We start from the raw sequence: 24476 nt of genomic DNA, 5'->3' as shown, positions 1-24476 counted from the left end.
GCCACCTGAGGTCACGTCCAGTAGTGGAAGGCCAGTCTAGCAGTGCTCTCCTGGCAACCCATGCACAGCCAGTCTTGCGGCTACACAGGCAACCTGGGCAGCCTTCTTCTGAAGGACGGGCAGGGATTCTCTGGGCTGCAGCTCCTGGGTGGTGGGTGCTGCCGGCTGAGCCCTGGGAAGAGCTCTGCTTGCAGCCGGCAGGGCGGCCGTCTTGCTTCAGAGCAGACCCAGGCAGGCGCCGTCCTAAGTGACTGGGGACCAGGGAGCCCTGCTTGCTGCACTGGGTGCCCCAGTATTCCTGCTCCCCAACAGCACACGGGACTGTGGGCCAAAGACTCAGAATGATCTCAGAGGTACAAAGCTGGGATGTTAAGGCCACTGGCATCAGGAGAATGATTTAGGGCAGAATCAACTTTGTCCCCTCTCCTGGCCCTCCAGTCCCGGGCAGGCGCCGTGATGAAAACATGTGTCTTCCTTGGGGGAACTTTGAGGAGACATGCAAGGGCCTCCCTGCCGAATGTGCTGACTGGCACCTGTGGCTCGGGGTGGGGAGAAGTCTCCAGTGGGGTGGGGGGAAGAGACCGAGTTCAAAGGGGCAGCTCCTCTCTCTGACAGTCTCAGCCTGTGCTCTCCTGCAAACCAGGAAATGTCCCCGGTTCACCCAGAGGAGGGACCAGCTGGATCCAAAGACCCAGCCCTGGGGAGCGGGCTTGACCATGGTGATGACGATGGCAGGGAGGACACCAGGAAGGCTGGTGGTAGGCCACACCCACCTCTGGAGCAGGCCACACCCACTTCTGGAGCAGGCGCCAGAAACGCTCCTTGGAAAGGGGACTCTGCGCTGTTGGAAAACGACTCTTTAGTCTTTCCTTTTTTGCATTTAGTTCAGGTCTCATGTCACAGGCATCCCCTGGGGACAGCATGAAGGTGAGAGGGTTTTAGGCGCAGCCTCCCCATGGAGGAACAGAGCACAGGGCCAAGGACGGGGCCTGCCCTCTGCAGGACTGTGTCCCCTAAGAGTCCAGCCAGCTCTGCAGAGGGGACACTTTGTTATAACAGTGTTGTCAGAGACTTCCTGTGGAGTCAGGAAAGGCCCCATTCCTGCCCACACTGGTTGCCACAGTGCCACGCGGCCCTTGCCTCTGGGCAGAGCTTTGGTGTAACAGGTCCTCTTTCAGGATGAAGGGACCCTCCACAGGGACCGTGCTGAACCACACAGGTACTTATATCCTAGTGTCATCAGACTCATCACAGATTCCCCAAGACGCAGGGCTCCACTGAGAAGGGAGAATGCACCCACACCCTTTGTCCCCACCATCCCAGTCCCTCCCCAAAAGCTTCAATGTGGGAAGAGACCCTGGTCTCTTCCCACATTGCCTCCTAGCAGCCCAGCCCACCCTGGGACCAGTGCAGAGAGCGGTGGGTCAAGGGCCAGCCCACCCCAGGGTACCCTGGGAGAGCACATGCATGCACTCTCTGAGACCTCCATCCTGACCCTGCTCATTGAGGCCACCCATTCCCAGGCTCCTCAGATCTGCCCCTCTGCTGATTCATATCGTCCCACCGCATCCCAGGGTGTCTCTGACTGTCCTCCTCCGCCCCCACACCTGCTTAGTCAACTCTGTCCTCACCAGGACTTGCAGACCCCGTGGCTGCACTGTGTCCCCGTCCATTGGCAGCCTTCCCATGGCCCCTGGTCCTTGAGGCTCTCTCCCTGGGCTCATGGCCACTCCAGATACTCTGGCTGTTGCTCAGGCAGCCGCCCTTCCAGCCAGGACTTCTCTGACTGAGCACTGCCCTGCACAAGGCCCTCAGTTGGAGGGGCGCCTCCCAGCCTTGCAGCCTGCAGGTCTCCGGTCTCACCTGCCCCCGTGCTGCACTGCCTCCTGATCCGTGCCCTGGCCAGCCCCACTCCTGCTCACCACAGTGGCTCTTCCTCCTCTTCAGTCTCCTCCCAGAGTGTCCCCTAGCCTTGCCCTGACACCTCCTCTTGGTAAAGATACAAACAGAAACAGCCCAGTTAAGCCATCATATTAATATCCTGAAGGCCACACCTTCCGTGACAAGCCCCGTGTGACTATTTGAACTAATTGAAAGTAAAGTAAGAATTCAGCTCCTAAAAGTGTGCCGCAAGTCCTCCGCAGAGAGTCCGCCAGGAGAGACTCAGGCAGGTGGAGGGAGACCTGCAGCCCCGATGAGTACCAAGCTCAACATGGTGGGGGAGCAAGAGTGGATCTCGGGGCAGCCGTGGAAATGCTGGCGTTGTAGAAGACAGTGGCACGGACAGTTCCCAGGCGTGTGAGGAGGAAGGGGGTTATGACAATGGGGCTACCTCTCATTGTATTTTTAAAAGCCACATTTTTAAATCTTGAGATATCAGGCTCAGCCTCCCGAGCCCTCTCTGCGGCGAGTCTCCACAGCTGCGTGTTGGATTCCAGCCCCCCAGTGTCTCCCTTGTGGGACCTCAGCTCCTTAGATATTCTCTCTCCAAGGGTCCAGGCCCTGGCCTCACCCCCTTCTCTGCTCTGGGTGCCCCCGCCCAGTCACCTCATCCAGCCCTGGGTCGGTTTTCGGTTTCTGTTTTTGCTGTCGTTAGCAGTGCTGGGATGGCGCCCAGGGCCTCGGGCGTGCTGCCGTGCTCAGGAAGTGCTCCCCCAGCTTCAGCCTCGGGTCTAGATGGCCCAGACCTGCAGATGGGAAGCTGTGTCCGCCCTTCCTGGTGAGACAGCCGGGCAACACCCAGGGTGACAGAGCACCTTAAGTGTGGCTAAGGCAACGGAGCAAACTTTTAATTTTCTTTTAATTTAAACTTAAGTAGCCATTGCCTACCATGGTGGCCAGACTGTGCAGATATGGCCAATGGCCCCCCCTAATCCCACCAGCTGAGACCTCGCCTCTGAACAGACTCAGCAGACAGATGCCTGCTCAGCCCTGGGCCAGTGCATCTGAGCCGCGTCTCGGGCTCCCCCTTCTCCACCAAGGCCCTCCTTCTCCAGCTCTGCCTGGGGCTGTGGTCAAGCTCCCAGGAGCGCAGCTCTCCCCCTCTTCTCCTGCTCCACGCTCCACAGGTCAGCAGGCCCAGCAAACTGTCCCCACCCCACCCGCTGCTCAGCATTCGGCCAGCCCCGGTCCTGTCACACCCTGTCCCTCGTGGACACCAAAGGAGCCCGTCCACTCGTCCCTCTTCCCCCTCACTGCCCTCTTGTCCTTGCTCCCAGCTCATATCCCTGGAGAGGGTCCCGAGTTGATGATGGAGCTGGCCTCCTCACTGCGGCTCCCGAGACCTCGCCCTGCCGCCTGAGACCGCCTGTCCCACTGACCCCCCTCAGCACTCACCTGGCACCAGGGGAGCTGCTCACTTTGCGTGTCTCCCACAGGTGTCTGCACCCGGGGTTTCTCTCGCTTGCTGCTTTGTCACCTGCACCTGCCACAGTTCCTGGCCACAGACAGGCTCAGTGGCTGCCTTTGAATCCACACAACAATGACCACTTTGGGCTTCATCTGTGCTATCTCATTTAATTCCCCAATGGCCCCTAACATGGCTACTGCCATCATCCCCAGCGACAGACGAGGGAGCAGAGGAGGCTGGCTCCCGGCTGTGAAGATACCCAGGGATGGGGACCTCGGGGCGGGCACGTCTGGCTGTGTGCTGTTTCGTATTCTTATTCTCATCTTTTTTTCCTACAAAAATTTTTATTACACCTAAACTCGTGGCTCCTCTGTGCAGAATGCCCACTCTGCCTTGGAACTCCTCCCCTGTCCACCTCAGAACTCCTCTCCTGTCCACCGCAGAATCTTTCAAGCCTCTTTCCGTCTATAAATCTTCCCGCTGTGGAGGAAGTGGCTGTTGAACTCTGCAGTCTGGAGCTTGCTGGCTGTCCGTGGTGTGGTATTGAGGTTCCTCCGTCCCCCTCTCCCTCTGGGTTCAGAGGGAGTTGCACAGGATGGCTTTGGGAACCTCCCATCTTCCTGGCGGGCTGCGTCGGTTCCTGTGGCTTGGGTGTTGCAGAGGTTTTCAGTGCACCAGAGGTCATCATCATGTGTTATGACTTTGGAGTATTGTCACAAAGTACGCCAGAGTAAACTCTGGGAGGGAGCACCCAGCTTGCTGATCCATGGCTCTGGGGAAGTGCCCAGGATGCCTCGATCCCCTGTCCTGGACCCGAAGGAGCCGGCACTGGGCAGAAGGCAAGGAAGCCCAGCCTGGACACTGCTGGAGAGTCGCACACCGGGTCAGGCCTGCCCATGTGGTGCCAATTTAAAGTCCCCTCTCCTGCTGCCTCCTCGTTGTTGGGGTAGCCACCCAGCTGTAGTTTTGGTAGAAATTACTGGATGTTCCTAAAACCAGGCAGAGTGACAAAGTGACTCATGCCCTGGGGTAGGACTGTACCTAAACGGAACACCCTGTTTGAAAGGGCACAGCCCACAAATCAAACATCAGGCCTGCTCACCATCCCAGAAAGACAAACAGGTGGCGACGTGGATTTTCAGTCTCCACAAACAGATGGAAATTCTGAAGATAATCTGTGAAAGCCCTCTCAGTGTGAGACATGGGGCACACTGTGGCTCATTTAAAAAGAAGAAGAAGGAGAAGAAATTTGAAGTCGCCCTTAGCTGGGCCACTTGTCACCGCAGACAAGCCACTCCCAGGGCTGCAAAGCACAGGGCCAGACAGGAAATCAGCTGCCAGCACGGGCGGGGATGGACAAGAACTGGGAGGGGCTCTGCAGCCCAGCACTCACAGGCCACCGCGACTTCCTTTGTATGTCCTTATTGCCATCTTGACCTCCCCTCTGCAGGGCCTCCAGGGCTGGCTCATGTCAGCTCTGACGCTTGTCCACGTGCTCGCTCTTCCGTGGGTGCTCCCTCTGGCCTGGTCAGCCCTCCTCCGTGGTGCTGCGGTCAGCAACAAAGGGCCTCCCCGGGACTCACTCTCCAGTCATTTCCTCAGGAGTGGCATGGAGTGTGCATTTGTGTGAGACTCTGCTCTGCTCACCTAGGGGGGAGACCTCAGCTCCACAGTCCTCCCAGGGCTCTGGGGTGCTCCCGGGGCTGGCAACACCACCTCCAGAAGATGCCCATGTCCGAATGCCTGGAATCTGGGAGGTGTCGGGCTCTCTGCAGAGGGAGCGGAGCTCACAGGTGCAGTTAAGGGCGCTGATCAGCTGAGCGGGACGTGGAGACTGTCCTGGATTTCCTGGGTGGGCCCAGTGTCATCAAAGTGAAAGAGAGAGGAGAGGAGGATCAGTAAGATTTGCTGTGTGAAGACTCAGCCCACCTCTGGCTTTGGGGATAGAGGAAGGGCTGTGAGCCAGGGAGTGCCCTGTGGAAGCTGGCAGGCCAGGGTCTGATTGTCACCTAGGGTCCCCATGATACCTTCCTTTCAGCTCAGAGAAGTCTCCGTGTGGGGCTTAGGCCCTCCAGAACTACAAGAATAAATGTGTGTTGTTTCAAGACAGGACATTTGTATAAATTTTATGCAACAGCAGCGGGAAATGAAGCCCCCACCAAGGCTGCTGCCTCCCAGCCTGCAGAGAAGCAGCCACCTCCTGCCCTTTGCCCTGGGAGGTGGGCTGCTCTGCCTGCTCCTGCCAGCAGGAGGTCTCTGCCCTCGCACAGAGGGGCTGTGTCGGTCCAGGTGCATCTAGCTGTCCTCCTGTGTGAGTGTCGGTCCAGGCGCATCTAGCTGTCCTCCTGTGTGAGTGTCGGTCCAGGCCCATCCAGCTGTCCTCCTGTGTGAGTGTCGGTCCAGGCCCATCCAGCTGTCCTCCTGTGTGAGTGTCGGTCCAGGCCCATCCAGCTGTCCTCCTGTGTGAGTGTCGGTCCAGGCCCATCCAGCTGTCCTCCTGTGTGAGTGTCGGTCCAGGCCCATCTAGCTGTCCTCCTGTGTGAGCACCCTGCTCCTTTTCTGGTCAGGAGCATGTTCATGTGTCCTTCGGGTGGTCGCTGCTGCTGCAGCTTGGCCGAGAACTCGCCCACGCTCCACAGAGTGCAGAGGAGACGCAGTTCTATTTCCTTACTTACTCGTGGTGAGTCTCCCCCTTGGGGAAGGAGGCAGAAACTCATGGCTTCTGATCACCAGACTCCAGCACTTACCTGGCCTCTGCTTCTGTCTGCACCCAGTCCCCCTCCTTTGGCTTAGCTAGACCACCTGTTAGCCTCAGGGGAGGGTCTTGTGGCCCTCAAAACGACATGGTTGATGGGGTCCTAACACCACGTGCTGTCTGCTAGCTCTTGTGCTGATGGTCCTGGATGGGCATGGGGTCTCAGTAGATGACACCCACCACTGAGACCCTGACTCCAGCCAGGCACCCACATGCTGTGGCCTCTTCAGACCAACCCAACACCTCTGCCAGTCCCCTGGCTGCTGAGCACCTCTCCCATCCTGCTAGCTCCATCTAAGGACCGAGAGACCCTAACCCAATACCCCACTTCCTCCCTCACCTCCACTGCAGGGCCCTGGTAGCTGTGGTCACAGCAGGGCACATCCCAGGCTGTGCCTGGAGGGGGATCCCCACCCCCCGCTCCTCTCCCCCTTACTCTTGCACATTGCCACCTGGCTGTCACCTGGACTGCATCCCAAGAGCCGCAGAGCAGGACACACAGGTCTGATTGCTGCAGTCCTCCTGAGGTCTGGCCCTCCTTCCCTCCTCCCCTCCTGGCTGAAGGCTCTGGCCTGTCTTAGAAAGTCTCCTCCCATCATTTCTGTCTGAATTTCCTAGGGACTCCACGCGTCCCCCAGAGCAGAGATCTCCCTGGACTTCACCCACAGCTCTCAACGTGCTTCCCTCCTGCTCCCTGGGCCCTGCTGCCCAGGCTCTGTGGCCCCGGGGCGTCGCTCTCCCCTGTCCCACCCTCCTCCCCTCTCCTGCTCCTGACCCCATCATTTTCTATGGCCAGAGCTAACTTGACTGCAAAATCAGTGGGTCCCAAACTTTTTGACTTCAGGATCCCTTCACAGTCACTATCCATAGGTCACGCCTTACCAGTACTGACCATATTAGAACCTAAAGCTGGGCACTTTAAAGGCATCCATTCATTTAAAAATAGCAGCACTTACATGCTAACGCAAATAGCATTTCTATGAAAAATAACTCTTTTTCCAAAGCAAAAGCATGATGAGTAAGAAGAGCAGCATTGATCTGTTTTCCAAAATCCCTTCAAAGCCTGTCCTGGTGGAAGACAGCTCAGCTCTCCTGTGGCCTCGGGTTCAGTGTGCTGTGACGTGTCCTCTGAGCAGCAGCCTTGGAGTCTAGCCTCACACATCCGGGGCTGGAAAGAGAAATTCACGGGCCTCATCACAGGGTTGCCACTGTGGGTTGCGTTACCTACTGAGAGGCTGGGGCTTAGTAGATTCATAGTTTGGCTTCCATGTGGACTCTGAAACAGACCTGCAGCCCTTTCCTTTCCTGTTACATTAACCCGTGGGTCTGCACAAGAGTCTTCCACCCGTATGTTGTGACCTGTCATCAGAAAATGCCACTCCCGGTGTCTTGCAGATGCCCTTCCTGCTGCCCAAAGGAGACCACGTGTGTTACGTGGCCACTGATCTCGTCAGAAACCTCTGGGTGTTGGAGGCTGTCAAGTTCATGATGGAATTTCCCCAAATCCTGCTTTGTCATTTGACACTTTCAGTTCTGTCCCTGCAGCCAATGCTGCGGACCTCCTCCTTGAAGAGGCAGGCTCACTGTGTCCCTTGGGAGGAGGTACCTGTCAGACACCCTCTTCAGAGCAGCTCACTCAGTGGTTCAGTCGGGTGAAAACGGTGTTCTGTGGCGAGAGTTTTCAGGTGTCACCCTGTTCTCACCTCTGAACACCACTGTGCGAGCATCCATGTCAGGAAGTGTGCCGCCCGCTGTCCCACAGAACCAAAACGGGGTGCCGGGGTCAGCGTTCAGAGGGATTCCTAACTCACTGCCTCGCCGAGATGGTGCTTACGGGAAACCTCGTTTCTCCTTGCTGTGCGTTAGCCTCTGCTCGGCCACCTGGGCGCCCAGCCTCTCTCAGGGCTGAAGCCCTGGCGGTTCTGTCCCCGCTGCTTCGGCACCTGGTCCCGCCTGGCAACCGAGGGGAGAAGAGCAAATGCGTCCTGGTGCTGTTATGAAAACTGCTCTGACCGCGTGAACTCTCCTGCAGGACCTTCGGACCCCCCGGGGTCCCTGGGCCACACTTTGAGGACCACTCCTCTGAATCTCTGGATTTCATTTTCTGCAGGAGAGAGTCCCGGGACCCCTTGCTGTCTATTATGGCCGGCTCCCCGCCCTCGTCGCCTGCACGGCCGGTGGCCCCCTTCCCAGCCTGGCTTCCCCCTGCAACTCCCGCCCTCCCTGCTCTGCCCTCTGTCACCCTCTTTAGCTCAGCAAGCAGAAGGGCTTCAGGTCTTCTCCTGATTCTGATGTAAGTCACATGCTGTGGAGTCCTTTACCCCCAAAGGTGACCTGAACTTGTGGCTGCGCGCTGGGCTTCTGCCTGCTGGTGTCCCTGCTGGTGACTGCAGTGAGCACAGCTGTAGGTCGCTCTGGCCCCACAAGCCTGTCCCCACCTGAAGCTCCAGCTTGGGAGTCGTGCCCCACGGTTGACAGCTGTCTCCTGGTGTCCCCACATGGGACCCCCTCCACCCTCCCTTTCTGCTCTGCTGTGAAGGAAGTTATGTTTTAAAGAACCCGAAGCAGAGTAGAGTTATGCCTTCCCCAAACCCAGCACCTGAACTACACCAGTTCCCAGCTACACCCCCAGGAGCCTGGGCTGATATTTAAAAGGACTTCACCTCCTGCAGATCCTTGTCCTTGTCCCTGCTGTGCGGAGCCTGGGTCTGGTTCTGCTGGGATGGGGAGCAGGGAGCACTCCCTAAGAGGGAGCCGGGCAAGCCCTGCCTGGGGAAGGGGCGGCGGGGGGGGCTTCGTGGGGATTTGGCAGGAGTGGAATCACAGGAGACTGGGCCTTCCCACTGGCTCCTGACGCCTCGCGAACCTCTATCTGAGGTGAAGACTGTGCTGTCGACCCCACTCCATCTGCACTGCAGTCAGTAGGTGACCGTATCCCCCCAGAGTCTTGCAACTTCTGGTGCATTTTCCCCTTGGTTCACAAACCCAGAAGAAGAGTCTCATTTCCATCCCCATGAGCAGCACAGTGTCCCTTCTTACTCTCAAAGGACCATTTCCAGGTCACACCATGCATACCTGAAACCACGGGTACTACTGAGCCTGCACACACTCTGTTTACTTGTGTGCATACATTGCCTTTGGGGAAACTTGATCTACAGGCCAGCACAGTAAGAGATCAACAGTAATAACTAGAATAAAATGGAATGAGTATAACAACCCACTGGAATCAAAGTCATGGGAACGTGTGCTCACCGCTCTCTTATGACACCATACTTACCCCTCTTTTTCGTGGACCATGGGTAGCTGAAGCTGGGGATGAGGGGGACTACTGCAAACCTCAGCCAAAGCCACTTCAAACCAGAAGTAGCCTCTGAACACCTCTTCACCTTTGCCACATGCTGGGCTGTCCCCATCAAAATTCTGAGAACTTCAGAGTCCTCAGGGGACAATGGCACCCAGTCTCTCACTAATTATTGCCACTCAGAACGGATTCATTTTACCTCATCTAAAACTAAAAATATTATGTTTGGCAGACACTCTCTGAAACCCAGAACAAAGAGAATGCATTCATTATGACGGGGAGTGTGTTTTCCAGCGAGTGCAATCTGGCAGGTTCACCAGGAAGCTAGATCATCTAAACTAAGTCAGCCAAGAAGGTGGGCTAGAAGACGCAGTTTTCCTGGGACTTCCAGGTGCTGGATGGTCCCACCTGGAAACCCGCCAAGCCAAGCCATTTCAGCTTTGCTCACAGGAACATGCCTGTGGCCTCGGCTCAATTCCTGCTCCCCTGCCGCAGGAGCCCCAAAACTTCTCACTGAGATAATGTCACCTAGCTTTGCCCTCAGGACTCTGTGGCCCTGCCATCCGAGCACTGGTACAATTGTAAAAGCCACAGAAATGCTTAAATGCAGTGTCATTTCTCTGAAGATCATATGTCTTCTCCCCAGGGACGGGGTAAGGGCAGGGCTGGCACTGTGGTGGCTAAGGATACCCGAGGCCACTGTTGCCTGACTTTGGGTCTCCTTCTCCTGCACATGGGATAGTTTGTGTGCGCACACAGCTGCGCACGCGTTTAAACCTATTGTAAAAAGAAGACACCTGATGTGTTTTTTGTCTCCGTCTTTTCTCGAGGGAGTTGAAGGGCAGGATCAAGAAGGAAAGCTCCAAGAGGGAGCTGCTGGCGGACACGGCCCATCTGAAGGACACCCACTGCGCCCGCTGCCTGCAGCCCTACCGGCTCCTGGCCAGCAGAAGGCAGTGCCTGGACTGTGGCCTTTTCACCTGCAAAAGCTGCAGCCACAGCCACCCGGAGGAGCAGGGCTGGCTCTGCGACCCTTGCCACCTGGCCAGGTGAGCTGGGGCCTCCGTCCAAGCGGCCCTGATGGTTTCTGGGCCGGGGTTTTCCCTGGGTGGGCTGAAGGGGGTGGCCCCACTGGCGAGTGGCATTTGCATGTGCCTGTATAACACAGGCCTGTGCCCCTCTCCCTGCAGAGTCCTGAAGATGGGCTCACTGGAGTGGTACCACGCACACGTGAGAGCCCGCTTCAAGCGGTTCGGGAGTGCCAAAGTGATCCGGTCCCTCTACGGGCGGCTGCAGGGAGGAGGTAAGGAGAGGGCGCTCTCTCCATCGCCAGGAGTGATTTCATGTTTTAGGGCCTTTAGACGGAGAGAGGGAGAGAGAGTGTGTGTGCACTGACCTTTCCGTTGACCCCTGCCTCTGGCGTCCTGGTGACCCTGGCTGCTTTCAGCCGGAGCTGCAGCCCTCTGCCTCCCTGGTCACGGGAAGCCCACATGCTGTTGACAGCCCCACCATTTGAAATGGTGTTTCTTTCCAGAGCTTCACACCACACTGAGAACACACGGCCAGGTCTCTGTCCTGGTCTAGGCATGTGTCAGTGTGACACCTCTGCCAGGCCTGGCCACCCTGGACATCTGGTCTTGGAGACCCGGGCATCCCAAGGCTTCTGATGCAAACCAAGACAGAGAAATTTATTGTAATTCATCATTTATTTTAGTGTTTTGAATACAAGTGATTATTCCATGATGAACTTGAGCTAAGAACGCGATGGCCCCGTCATGCCCCACGAGGCGATTGGAAAGAGAGAACAGAACAGGGGCGGGAGGGAAGGATGCCCAAGCTTGAACTGAAGGCGGAAATTGAGCAGGGTTTGAGGGAGGATCTTGCTTTGTCCCTGTCACCTGAGTCCTAGGTATATCATTAAGCCTGGTGTGGGCTCTCAGCACCCTGCAGGACCAAGGGGAGACCCCTGGGACATGCGGCAGGTGAGGGTTCCAGCAGCTCTGCACATCGAGAGTAGATGCTGGGCTTCTCGGTTGGGGTGTCCTTACTTGGCCCCCGCCCAGGCATCTCCTGTAGGCCTCCCTCTGTAGAGGTGCCTTGTCTGCGCCTGTCCCCTAAAGCCCCCGTTGACAGGGAGAAACAGAAGCCAGACATCCAGCCCTCAGAGGATCTGAGCTCAGGCTGGGCCTGGCACGAGTATCTCTGAGGCATCTCAGCCTGTCCTTCATCTGGGACAGAGAGGCCACCCCGGGAGTGGTCAGCCCTAGAGTGCAGGCGGGGTGATGGTGGGGACACAGGGGTGTGGTGAGTCACCCAGCCCTGTGGATAACCATGCTGAAACAACAGTTGGGGCCAGGACAGCTCCCATGCCACCGGGAGAGGCTGTCACCTGTCCTTGGTGGCTGCTGCCACCTCAGTCTCCGGCTAGCGCCCAGCAAATCCCACATCCTGTGCCCAGTGAGGTGTCCTCTCCAGCAGGGCAGCCCCTGCACAGGCTCGAGGACAAAGATGACGCACCTAGCAGCAGAGAAGCCTTGCTACAAAGCCCCCGGGAGTCTCTGTGCCAAAGGGCCCACAGCCACCAGAGAACCCCTGGAGACCTGGAATGCTGATTTCTGGGGGCCAGGAGGTGGCGCTGTGGGGCAGCAAGAAACAGCTGGCCCCTGCAGCGGGATTCCCGGGGTTGCCCTCCGCCCTGCAGATGCCCTCAGCCCTCCTCCCAGAGTGGTGCCCGCCTGGGCTGCGTTTACCTGCTGGGCCCCTGTAAATGCATCACATTAAGACCACACAAGGAAGAGGGGTGGCTGGAGGAGTTGTGCCTTTAAAAAAAAAAAAGTATTCAACTTAAAAAAAAAAGTTAGAATTTTGGAGTCTGACCCAGCAGAGCATGGCTCAGACCTTGTCCAGCAGGTGGGTGGGCTGTGGTGTCTTGTCCACCTTCAGGGTAAGGCCTGTTTCCTGGTCTTCCACACGGGAGCGGTGGGCTCTGTCTGCGTGGGAAAAGTCTGAATGTGGGAATGAAAAGGACCTCGGCTGCCTGCTCTGTCAGGAACGGGGAAACACTCGGGTTGCTCAGATGGTTAACGCGGCTCAAACCCTCACCCCTAGCGCGGAGACATCGGAGCCATAACTAAACAGGTCCTGAAGGCCCGGTGCGTCACTCGAGGTGGGCAGCAGCCGGCTCCCCCTCCAAGCCCGTGTGGGCCTTGCCCACGCCCCCACTGTGGGACCCCCTGCCTCTGTGTCTGCTGCTGCAGGTTTAGGTGAGTCTCCGTCAAGTCACTGACCTAGAACAGAAACAATGACCAGGCCTGCCTTCTGCCTTTGCTCTCGGGGCCTCTGCTGCATTCGTGAGCGCAGGCTGTCAGAGCCCAGGCACGGGCAGCAGGCCCCTTTGAAACCCGGCAGTTTTAGTCTGTAGATTAAAAGATTTCAGCAAAGAGTGAGCCAGGCTGCCGCCCCACCCCTCCTCCCACTAGGCCTGTGTCTCACAGTCCACTGAGGCGGACAGGTCCGGGGGGGTTCCCTGTCCCCTGCTAGTGTCTTCCCTGATGTCCCTCCATAGGCAGCAGGGCACTACTGGCCTCGACAGGACCAGGCACCTGGACCGACTTCACACACCCATAGACAGGGTCACTGTTGGGTCGGGACACAGCTGAGAAGCCAGAGCAGGCCAAGGCTCAGGTCAGAGCTTTCAACTGCTGTGTCCCTTATCAAGGAGCATGAGCAGCACTCGTAGCTGGGTGGACAGGTGGATGCACGATGAGGCGCCCATGGGGAACACCATCAGCCCTCCCTAGGCTGGGGAGCAAAGGGCAGACCCTGATTAATAGAAACAAGAGCTCAGAGGAGGCCACAGAGGTGGCAGCCAGTCCCCTGAGGAGGGGACACTGCAGGCTAGTGCTCCTGTCTCAGGGGCCATGAAGCTGGACCCGCCGTCAGGGTGAAGGGCCCTGGGGTGGGAAGCCACAGGAAGCGGCACGTGCCTGCTCCCTCTTCATCTGCCGCAGAGACCACTGAGGTTTGCGGGTGCCAGTCCTGCGTCGCAGAGCAGAACGGAGGGGTTCCTCCCCTTTTCAGCTGACAGGGACCCTCCAGTGCACCAAAATTTCCTCCTTACACAAACCTGAGACCCCTGCTTTCTCACACCTGAGACCCCTCAGACACAGAGACCAAGGGGAGGGTAATCAGGTAGGGTGTCCAGGGACAGCAAGACCTGGCTGGGGCCCAGAGGCCACAAGCTACATGAGGCCAGCTGTGCCCTCTGTGGCCCCAGAAACTGGAAGGTGGTGACCCACCAGGCTTTCCAGCTCCAGTGCTCTGGGATTCACTCACTGCATAGCTCTCTGCCATGGTCTAAGGCAATGGAGCACCGACCAGGCTGGTGTGAACTGGAAACAGGAGAAGACGGAGGCTGAGCCGGGGAGGCTGAGCCGGGGAGGCCAGGCCTGGGTGCTCAGGGTGAAGAGGGGCATGCTGAGGCGGAGCCTTACCTCTCCCAGCTGCGCTGATATGCAAGTGATGAGACTAGATGGAGAGGTGTCATCAGCCTTGTTCACCCATCACAACCCCAAAGAAGGGGTCAGTAGTGAAGGGTGAACGCCTGAAGATGTGGCCAGAAGCCACAGGTGAAGCGGATGCAGAGTGGGGGTCGTCTGCTGTGAGGCAGGCCAGCTCCTAGCTGAGGTCTGAATGGGTCTGGGAAGGCAAGCAGAAGGCCCTGCCTGGGCATTTCCCAGTGAGTGAATGGATCGGTGGGGGAGGAGAAGGGGAGGGGGAGGGAAGGAGGGAGGAAAAGAGGAGGGAGAGGAGGGAGGGAGGGGAGGGGATGGGGTGGTAGGTGGCTGGTGGCTGGACCATGTGTGCCCCTCTAGCTGGCCCCTCCAGTGGAGTCACGCAGGGCTCTGTTGCAGGTGGACCTGAGCCCGGCGTGGGAGAGAGGAGTGGAGACAGCGAGCAGACAGATGAGGATGGAGAACCCGGCCCTGAGGCCCAGGCGCAGCCCCTTGGCCACAGAGTGAGTCCTCCCAGCACCCACCCTCCCCAGGCACCCTGCCTCCCGCCTCCCTGACCCCAGGCTGCGATTCCTGAAAGTCGTGGTACCCTCTGGTTCCCCAGCTCCTACAGCTGAGCACGAAGAATCCCATCCCTGCCAAGGGCATCCAGGACCCCAGATAGCTGTGGGCTGGGCAGAGCCTGATGGCAGGCGCAGAGTGGGGCCAGAGGGGCAGTGGTGGGCACAGTGGGGTTGTGAGCAGGCGGCCTTCCTGTCTCAGAGAAGACCGGGCAGGTTCTCCTCCGGGACATTTTGGCTTTTATCACCAACCTGAGCCTTGTCTTTGTTGGTGTTTGCTTCTGGTTTTACCTACTTCTTAACTTATTTTTGGTGGTAGACACAGCGATTAGGCCCTGGGCTCGGGTTGGAGGTGGGGGCTGGGCAGGCAGGCTGGGGTTTGGACTTACAGCCCAAGGGGTCTAAGGGTGGTGCTGTGGGGCTCAGTATGGGCCCCCAGCCACATGGGGCTCTGTAGCACAGAGATAGATGTGCCCACTGAGGAGCTCCACTGCCCTAAGGCAGAGAGGGCTGGGTCTGGTCCTGTCTGTCAGGCTGACCGCAGTTGAGTCTTGCTCATTTCACACCTGCAAAGAAAAAGCGCCTCCTCTCCTTCCGTGATGCGGACTTTGAGGAAGACTTGGACCCTGCCTCCCAGGCCTGCTGTCAGCCCCCGAGCCCGCCCTCGGTCCCTGTGGCCACAGCAACTCTGCAGGTAGCAGGCTCTGCCCCTCCCGGGAACTGGGGCAGCATTTGCTTGGGCTCCAGGTGGAGGGGTGCTCTGGGAAGTGTTGAATAGCCATGTGTCATACCAGGTTCTCCAGGGAACAGTTGGGACAGGAAATAAAGATACTTCAGGCCCTCCTAGGACTGGGCTTCCTGGAGAGCCTGGAGAGGTGGGCCAGGCAGGGGGTCAGGTCATGGGGGTCAGTGCCCAGGATCTCAGGAGGGCAGGACAAAGTGGCATCTGCCTGGAGCCAGACAGGGCCTGACATTGTGCCGGAGTCTCCATCTCACAGTAGGGGACCATATACTTCATTGCCCAAGGAGGGCCAATCTTGGGAATGAAAAGGGTGCACACAGGGGCCACCAGGTGAACCAGGATTTGGGGTCACTCTGCTCATCAGCTGTGAGGCCTTGACCCTGGGCACCACTCTGAGGCCTTGTCCCCTCCTCTGGAAGAGGGGTGACCATTTCTGCCTTACAGGGCATTTCCAGGGCTGGAGACTGTGGATGGCACTCGTGAGATGCCCCATTAGCAGTGAGGGTATCTGTGGGCACAAGAGCCAGGCCCAGGCCCAGAGACGAGTCCAGCTTCCCAGAGGCCCAAACTCCAGCTGCCAGTGTCCTCCAGACTCAGCAGTGCCAGCCAGGGCTGGGCAGGACCATCTGCCCACTGTTGGGAGGAGGGGACACCAGGGTAGGGCTCCAGATACGAGCGCCCATTTGGACTTTGGGCCCAGGGTCCTGCTCCTGCTGCAGGTTGGGCCTGGTGTCGGTACTTCCAGGGGCCTCCAGGGCCTAGGCCACTGCTTCCTTCCTACCCACCCACCAACACTCAGGCCGCAAAGGAGCTGTGGTATGTCGCTTCCAGAGGCCCTCGACACCTTGTCTCCCTGGGGACAGTGGCACAGTACAGAGACTCCTCTGTTGGAAAGCTCAGGAAGTTCTGTCCCCATCCAAGGATGACCCTTGAAGGGTTATCAAAGTAGAGGCAGTAGCAACACACACCCCCAAAGTAAGCCGAAATTCCCGCATGGTGGCCTCGGGATGAGCCCGACCCCTGGGCAGCACCAGACCCATGGGCTTCCCGGGTATCACTGGGAACCCCAGCTCTGCAGGCACACAGAACAGGCAGCAAATGGGCATGGTCCTTGACAGTCAGCAGAGCAGGTGGGTGTCTAGGGTCCGTCAATCACGTGAGGCCTGGGCCCCTCAGGACTTGGGCTGGAAGGACCCAGTTCCTAGGACTGGGGAGGCTGACGGCCCCTGTCCTCAGTTCCTCTCAGGAGAGCCCTGCTCCGAGGGTGCCACTTCCCAGGAGGATGCCATCCTGGAAGAGGCTCATGCTAGGACCTCCAGGTGCCATCCCCATCCAGAGGAGCATCCAGACAGCCCCCCACCTACTGGACAGGATGCCCTTGCTGAACCGTGCCTGCCTGGGGACTCCTGCAAGATGGCCCTGGGGCCTGCTACTGTGCCCGGTGGGTGCTGTTGTCCAGGGTCTTCCAGATGGGCTCTGGGTGGGCCAGGGGTGGCTGAGCACCTCCCCTGTCCACTGGATTAGTGCACACACACTGGGTGATTCAGAAGAGCCCCTTCTCCCACGCGATTGACCCGCGTGTGCTGCCTGGCAAGCACCGAGGACCCCGGCTCTCCCTGGGCTGGGTGCTTCCCTGTGGCACCTAAAACACCGGCAGAGGGGCTGACCATGCCCGACTCACGCTGCTGGCTGGGGTAGGGACATGCAGGTTTCACAGAGTGGCCACGGTCACCCGGTTGCCAGGCCAGCTCCACCAGGCCTGAGGCTGCACTTGGCTATGGATGGAGTGGGTCCTGTCTGGGTGCCCCTGGTTACAATCAGGGACCCTGGAATAAGACAACCTGAATTTGTTCCATTTAATTTTGTCAAGACAGTGTTGCTTCTAAATGAAATCTCTGCCTTCCTGGGCCCCAGGGAGCATGCGGGTTCAGGAGTTCAGACACCCCGTGAGTCAGAGCAAATGAGATCAGAGGCAGCACCGCAGACTGCGAGCAGCTGGGAGTGGGAAGCCTGTCCCGTTCCATTGTTCTGAGACCACAGCACTGGGGGCTTTGGAAGGTGGGACTGCACTCCCTGTCCCCAAACAATGAACGAATGAACCCCACAGGCAGCCCAGGGATCAAGCCCTGGTGGCTTTTCATTCCCTCCTGTGACCTCAGGTCACCTGGCACATGGAGGAGGCAGGCAGGCGAGGGGCTGAGGTGGGACACGGAAGAAGGCGCCCTGCAGGGGGCCCTCTGGGCGTGGAGCCCCCCCCCCCCAGCCCTTCACCAGGCGCCCATGCTTTGTGCTTTCCAGCGTCTCTCAGATGAGGAGGGGTGTCTTCCAGGGAGCTGGCAGAGGGGGCGCCCCAGAGCTCGGCCTGCTGTCTCTTAATGGAGCGGCGCGGGCTGGAGGGCTGCGGAGAGATGGGCCTGGTGTGCTCTGCCATGAACGTCCACCCTCCGGCCTCGGCGTCCTCGTTAGAGAAAAGACACTGGTTGAGTCTAGCCCCACAGAGCGAATGAGATGGCCGTCTCTGTCGACCCCTGCTGCATAACAGGTTGCCACAAATGTAGCAGCTTGAACAACACTCGGTGATCTCAACACCAGGGCCAGGCGGGCAGGCCGGGTTAGCTGTGTGCCTCTGCACAGGGTCTCCATGCCTGCTCGGGGGTGGGCAGAACCCACAGTGCAGCATGGTCCCTGCGCGTCAGGGGCAGAGCCGGGCAGGTGTCCTGGGCTCTGGGGAGTGAGCTGGTGCACAGTACTCTCCGTGTGACTTGCCCGTGTTGCTGTGTGTGGTGCCAGCTGGGGGCGTGGAGGGCACATTCTGGTCAGGACGTGGTGATAGCAACGTTACCTCCCCCTGGAGCCCAGAAATAAGCATCTCCAGCCACACTGTGGGGCAGGACCAGGAAGGCCTGTGAATCCTGGGTCTGACAGAAAACAGCCACAGAGGCCATGTTGCTGGGCAGATGTCCTAAAGTCACCCCCACTGTGGACACCTCCCAGCCCGCTGCCCTCCACACATGTGGGATTGGGTGTGGTTTAGAATTGGGGATCATGTTAAATTTGCTTTCAAACACGAAAGCTCTGCCCCCAAGCTCTGTTCCCTGATGACCTGGGGCGGGGGGGGGCTACGGATTCGCCCCTTCTCCCTGTGACTTCAGAGTCCCCACCCAGAGCAGCAGAGGAACCTAGCCATGGCTTCACTTTGGTCTCTGGTTCTTCTTCATCTGGACAGAGCACGTGTGTCGACTCTGAGCTTTCCCTCCAAGTAATCCAAACCCTCTCTCTCTCCAAGGGATGAAGCCCAGTCGGAACAAGCAGCTGCCCTCGCTGTACCTGCCCAGCGTGGACAGTTCTGACGAAAACAGCATCTGGGCCACCGCGGCGGCCGCCCAGCGCAGCAGATGGAGAGGGCAGACGGCAGCCCAGAGCCAGGTACCGGGGCTTGACAGAATCCAGGCTTTCGAGTGTAGAGGCGTGTACTTCACACGCGCCATTTTAGAGGAACTAACCCTTCAGTACTTACTTGCAAAGTGAAATCACCTGTTTCGTGCAGAGACAGCATCAAATGCCTTTTTTATTGAAGTGAATTCACATAAGATAAAGCTAACCGTGTTATTATGGCAGTTCCTAAAATAAATCAGTAAAGTAAAATAAAAAGATAGCTGTCCTGAGGTCCAGCACTCCAGTTCTGGGTTTGCCCCCAAAAGAATGGAAAACAGGGACTCAGAGGCATTTGTGCCCCCGAGCGTGGACCGTGATGCGTGGCTGAACTGGGGAGCAGCCCACGTGCCCACCCTCAGCTGGACCACAAGCGGGTCCACAGGGTGGCATGCCATTCAGCCTGTGAGGAAGGGGGTCTGGCAGGTCTGCGGTCGAAGGGTCCCTCCTGGGCAGTGCTCCGCTGCTCCTTGTTTGCGGCGGTATCTCTGGAACCCCTTCTCGGTATCTATTCCTCCTACTTACTGTTGCTACAGCACTTGCCCTCCCTGATGTCCCTCAGTCTGCACATGAAGGGAGTTGGCCTAAACCCCTGCTGGCCAGCAGCGTGCCCCTCAGTGAGGAGCCCCAGCCTGTCTTGGGGAGGTCTCTGCAGGACCCCAGAGAAAGCCCTCTGAGCCCACCCACCCTCAGACCAGGGTTCCTGAACCAGGACTCAGACACGCACGGGCCCAGAGCCACCAAGGGTGTTTAAGTGGTCCACTTGGCCGCGGCCGCCTGTGCTTCTGCATTCATGGTTGCCACTTTCTGGGGGACACAATCAGGAGAGCACAAGAGGCCCCGTGGAGGAGCCCCCAGAGGGCTGCATGGGGAGGGGAGAGGACATGGAGCACCATCCATGCCCTGGCGGCCCTGTTGCAGACACTGACTCAGTTTCTCCACGAAAGCATCAGCGGGGCCAACAGGGCTCCCCTTAACCCCAGGTCTGTCTGTGGTGCATGTCTAAACTGCATCTGTTGGTTTTGTCGCATGCAAGTTGAAGCCCCAGGGGTTCCTGCCAGGACTCCCGTGCATACACATCTAGGCACCAGGCAGACCCACACCTGGAGCCCAGGCAGGGCCTGGAGCCCCACCCCATGCAATGCTGTCACCACACAATTTTTTAAAACCCAAAAATATTTTCCCAGAATACCTCTCCACAAGAAAAAGAAAAGGTTTTTTATTGAATAAATATAAAACCAGAATCCAATGCACACCCAGGCAATGGGAGGGAGGCTGGGAAGGAGGCTGGGAGGGGTCCCGCCCGGACCCAACCCAACTTCCCCTGTCCTCCATGCCCTCAGGATAAGCAGTAAGCAGTCCTCAGGGACAGGACCTGACAGAGCCTCTTGTCACACAGGCTGCCCTGACTTTGTCATAGACTGAAGGAGAAGACCACCTGTGCTGGTTTACCTGGAAAAGAAACCCAATTCTGTCTTTAGGCAGGAGGTAGTTCTGCAAACTGACACAGGGCCCCCTCCCCTCTGCCACACAAAGGAACCAGGAGACTGTCCTGTTGTTTGCATTTCAAAAAGGCGGCTCCTGGGTCCTGAGCTTTTAGCCCTTGATGAAGACTTACAAACACTTGAAAAGGAAAGAGAAAGAAATCCTGAAAGAAAATGCAGAGGAAGGAAGGGGGCAGATTTCCCTTACCACAGGGCGCTCTACACCCGCAGTCCATTTTATTTTATTTTGAGACAGGGCCTCACTAAGTTGCCGAGGCTAGCCTCCAACTTGAGATCCTCCTGCCTCAGCCTCCTAAGTCCCTAGGATTACGAGTGTGCCCACCACCCCCAGCTCTTCCCTTATTATCAACATGGAGGATTAAGCTGCTTATTCTTCCTTCTGCCATTTTGGCAAAAGGCAAAAGGAGATGTGTTGAAGTTCCTTGTGAGAGCCCAAGAAGCCACCGTGCCCTGGGATTATCTAGAAGGCAGCCAGAGGCTTTGGATACCAGAGGGAAGCCCCCTCCCAGCTGGGAGAGTCTGGCCGCAGCCAGGGTCCTGTCGGAAGGCAGCACCAAGCCCCTCACCCCGCTGACCTTCCAGCCCTGGCCTCCCCAGCTGGTCACCTCCCCAGTCCAGCCACCGGCCTCCTCCAGGGGTGCTCAGCAGGCGTGCTCTGGGTGGGGCTGCTTCCTCTCGAGTCCCACGTGTGCCACGTGTGTGGAGACAAGGCCATCTGCCCAGCCGCTCCTGCGGGTATTGATCGCCGCCCTGCAGACGCTGACAGCGGCCGCGCTGGTCTCTGCGTGCAGCGGCACTCAGGCAGGCGAGGGCCACGGCCAGCGCACACCCCGGCCTGGACGTTTCCAGCGTCTGCGCCTCTCCCACTCAAAGCCCTCGGTGCCGTGGAGATGAGACTAATCACCTCCCGGCAATGCGCGTGTCCTGTGCCACTTCCCTTTGAAAGCCGGGGCTGCGGGGCTGTGAGGGAGATAATGCATGCAGGGGCGGCGCCTCTGCCTGCGGCAGCCAAAGAATATTGATTTTCCTTCTCCATCTGGGAGCTAATAGACTTCGGGTGACTCAGGGTCTGGTGACTCAAGGATGAGGAAGTGGGGCTTTTGGTCATTTTGCCATGTCACCTGGAGTCACTGCTGGCCAGCGAGTGACCCAGGGCTCTTGCTAGCTAATGGCTTTGGTTTGGTCACTGTGTCCTGCTTGATTCACACCTTCCTGTGCCGATCGGTGTCAGTGGTGACGAGAGCTGTGGGCAGTAATGACATGTCAGAGCCCTCAGTGTGGCTTCCTCGTTTGCCGGGCTTGGTCACTTCCCTGCGTCTCTGGTGACCTTCCCAGGCCTTGGGGTGGGCAGCCTTGGCGTTCCCTCCCTCTCCTGGGAGTTCAGGGCTCGGAGGTGGTGGGCACAGGGTCCTGCTGCTGGGAGTGGGCTGGCCTCGGCCCCGATCCTCCAGCTGAGTGAGTGTTGGCCGTGGAGCACCTGCTGGGCACCTGGAGAACACGGTTGTGCCTCCCCCAGCCCAGGGCACAGTGTGGGGCTGGGCCAGCAGGACAGCCCGCAGCCCCCAGGTTGAGGGGCCCGAGCTGTCCACACTGGCTCTGCCTGAGGTCTACGACTCATAGCCGTGAACCCACGTGTGCAGCTCAAAGGGCAGGTGTCTCCCTGCACAGACCCCCGTGTGAGGTCACCCGCCCCGTCCAGGCCCACTCCCGTGCCCTGCACTCAGCTGTGCGAGAGCTCAGAAGACCCACAGCCTTCTCAGAGGGCGGCTGGGAGGCAGAGCCAGGGGAGAACTGCCTGGCACTCACTCGTTCCCGCAGCCCCTGGGGCCAGGCCACAAGCAGGAGCACGTCGCAGCGCGCGCGCGGCAGCCTGTCTGTGCCCCTCTAACAGAATACAGCAGACTGTGATGTAAACTGGGCAGACACTTGTCAGCTCACGGTTCTGGGGCTGGGAAGTCTGACAGGGGCACCTCTGAGGTGCCTCTGACTTAGGCCCCTCTCTATGTACCCTGCAGTGCACATGGGCTTTCGGGGACACCTTTGACCCCTAGGCAACCTACCGTACAGCAGTAACCAAGCGCAGCCTGGCCTAACGCAGGCGAGCAGGAGTGCCTGGGATCCCGTGTCTGAGGCGGCGGCGCAGGTGCAGAGCGGGTGGGCTCAGGCCGCCCTTCAGTCAAGCCGCAGCCACTCGCCTGCCTAGGGCCTCGGTGCCCTCCCTGCAGCACCCCAAGTTTGCAGCTGCACACCTGTCGTGGGCTGGGCTCTCGAGGCGTCCCGTCAGGATAGACGTTTCCCTCCCTAGCTTAGAGAGGAGGAGCCAAGCCGAGCTCTGAGGAAGGACTCACCCGCCACTTGCAGGGAGCCCAGGACCGACACCGGTTGGGGCAGAGCTATTCCTCCCTCAGGAAGCTCCCACGAAGGCTCCGTGGCCCCCAGAGCCACAGGGCCCACCCCAGCCCCCAGTCTGCCCACGGGCTCCTGTTGGATGCTGGCCCAGGTACCCTCAGGCTCCAGCTCTGCCTCCTGGAAGGACACTGTCCATCTGTCCCTCACCTCCTCTGCCCTCCTCCTGCTCTACTCCTTCCTCCTCCTGCTGACCCAGGACTATGGTTCCTCGGTCCACCCATTCCCGTGGCCTGCAGGAGGCCTCTCCTGCTCCACTCTGGTAGGTGCCTCCTCACTCTGTCCTCCTCCTCACACAAATCCCTGGGCAGGGTCAAGTGGACCTGATGTCGTGGATGAGCCCAGGGCTGCAGAGGGGCCTGCTCCCCAGGGCTCACAGGACCTCCCTGCTGGGCCCTTTGGGCCCAGGACCCCTGACAGCCAGTGAGGTTTCTGACAGTGGGGGAGCAGGCCCCCGAGCATCATGAGGGTGCTGGATGCAGGTGACTGACGTCCTGGCTGGCAGGGGACCTAAGGGGGACAAGGGACTTCTGGTGCTCACACCTGGAAATCCCTAGCTGACGAGGATGTGACGGTCACCCTGACCATATCCTGTCAGGTGCGTTAGGCCGTGCACTGGGCGCATGGGTGTGTGCGTAGGTCGGAGGCCCATGTGTACCTCTGCATCTGTGGAGACAAGGTGGAGGCGAGACCTGCCTCTCTAGGGTACCCATGGATGCCCCCCCCACCAGCGGCCTGCCCTTGCTCATGGGCCTGAAGCTGCTCATTCCCTATAGCCTGAATAAAGTCTTGTTCTGAGAGGACCCAGCAGAGCTTGCAGGCCACCTGTCACCCAGGTCCTCTCCTACACGTTCTCTGAGGAGACTGGGCTCCTGAGCCTCCTCAGAACATAGAATCATGGAAGAGACCCAGACAAGACCGGCCACAGTGCAGTCTAATCAGCCTCCTGGTGTCTCTGTGAGGCCCTGGCAGTGAGGCTTGTCCATCTATCTTCATAGGCTTCGTTCAAACAGAAAATCAAATGGTCGTGAGCAACATCCTCCGCTGCCCAGGAGAGTGGGCCAGGAGGGATCGATGCTGCCTGGGGCCCGGGCGCCGTGACAGCTTCCTGGTGGAGAGGCCTGTCCCTCCTTGGGGCGCTCAGTGACTCACTTCTGAAGGAGGGAGGCAGCGAGGAGGAAGAGCTGAGATTCTCCTGGGGGCAGTCCCCAAAAGTCGGCGGTGGGGGCGAAGCGGTGGAAATGTGGGTGGGCGGGTGGGGTGGGGAGTGAGCGAGGGGAGGAAGGCACTCTGTCCGGACGGCCCTGCTACTGACGGGGTGTGTGAACCTGAGACCTAGAGAGAGCCGCGACTTTGGGGAGCTGCTGGAGGCCGGGCCCTGGCTCCTGCCCAGTGTGCACCCTTCTGGAGTGAGGCTCCCGTCAGGGAGGAGGAGATAAGCAACCCAACAGGGAACCGAGGGCCAGATGCCGAGGAGGCCAGAGAAAAAGCAGAGTGAGGCCAGAGGGACTGGAGCAGGGTGCCATCCTGAGTGGAGTGTGGAGGCACCCCGCCAAGAGGTGGGGCTGCCCCTGGTCAGAGGAGGCTCGAGGCCACTGGGCGGCCATCGGCACAGAGTGCTCTGGCCAGAGAGCAGCCCGAGGCAAGGGGACTGGGGGTGAGGCTAGGCAGAGAGGCCTCTTGGTCCATTTTCTGTTGCTCTCACAGCATACTCAAAACTGGAGATATAAAGAGATGTGTTCCCCAAGGTCCTGAGCTGGAGCACCCCAGAGCAAGGCGCTGGCACCTGGGCACGGCCTGCTCACCACCTCCTATCATGGCAGGTGGCTCACACAGCGGGGCAGAGAAACATGCTAGCTCAGGCTCTTTCTCACAAAGCCACCAGTGCCGCCTTGGGAGCCCCCATGACCTC

General features: G+C 58.9%; 1 protein-coding gene across 5 annotated transcripts in view; it reads left to right on the top strand.

Moving 5' to 3' along the window:
* Mlph (melanophilin) overlaps positions 1-24476 on the top strand; it is a 49060-nt gene that overhangs the window by 10283 nt on the left and 14301 nt on the right. For 4 of the 5 annotated variants that reach the window (XM_046456970.2, XM_046456971.2, XM_046456967.2 and 1 more), the window contains exons 3-8: positions 10236-10454; positions 10596-10708; positions 14319-14422; positions 15054-15173; positions 16458-16662; positions 18508-18647. In XM_046456970.2, coding sequence (XP_046312926.1) covers positions 10236-10454; positions 10596-10708; positions 14319-14422; positions 15054-15173; positions 16458-16662; positions 18508-18647 — 901 coding nt within the window. The remainder of the gene's footprint in view (positions 1-10235; positions 10455-10595; positions 10709-14318; positions 14423-15053; positions 15174-16457; positions 16663-18507; positions 18648-24476) is intronic. The other variant, XM_046456972.2, reaches the window with a different exon arrangement.

The sequence above is a fragment of the Marmota monax genome, unplaced genomic scaffold (genome assembly GCF_021218885.2).
Source record: "Marmota monax isolate L192 unplaced genomic scaffold, Marmota_monax_Labrador192_F-V1.1 WCK01_AAM20220418_F8-fsc00230, whole genome shotgun sequence".
Lineage (NCBI taxonomy): Eukaryota > Metazoa > Chordata > Mammalia > Rodentia > Sciuridae > Marmota > Marmota monax.
This window is presented reverse-complemented; position numbering and strand designations above follow the sequence as displayed.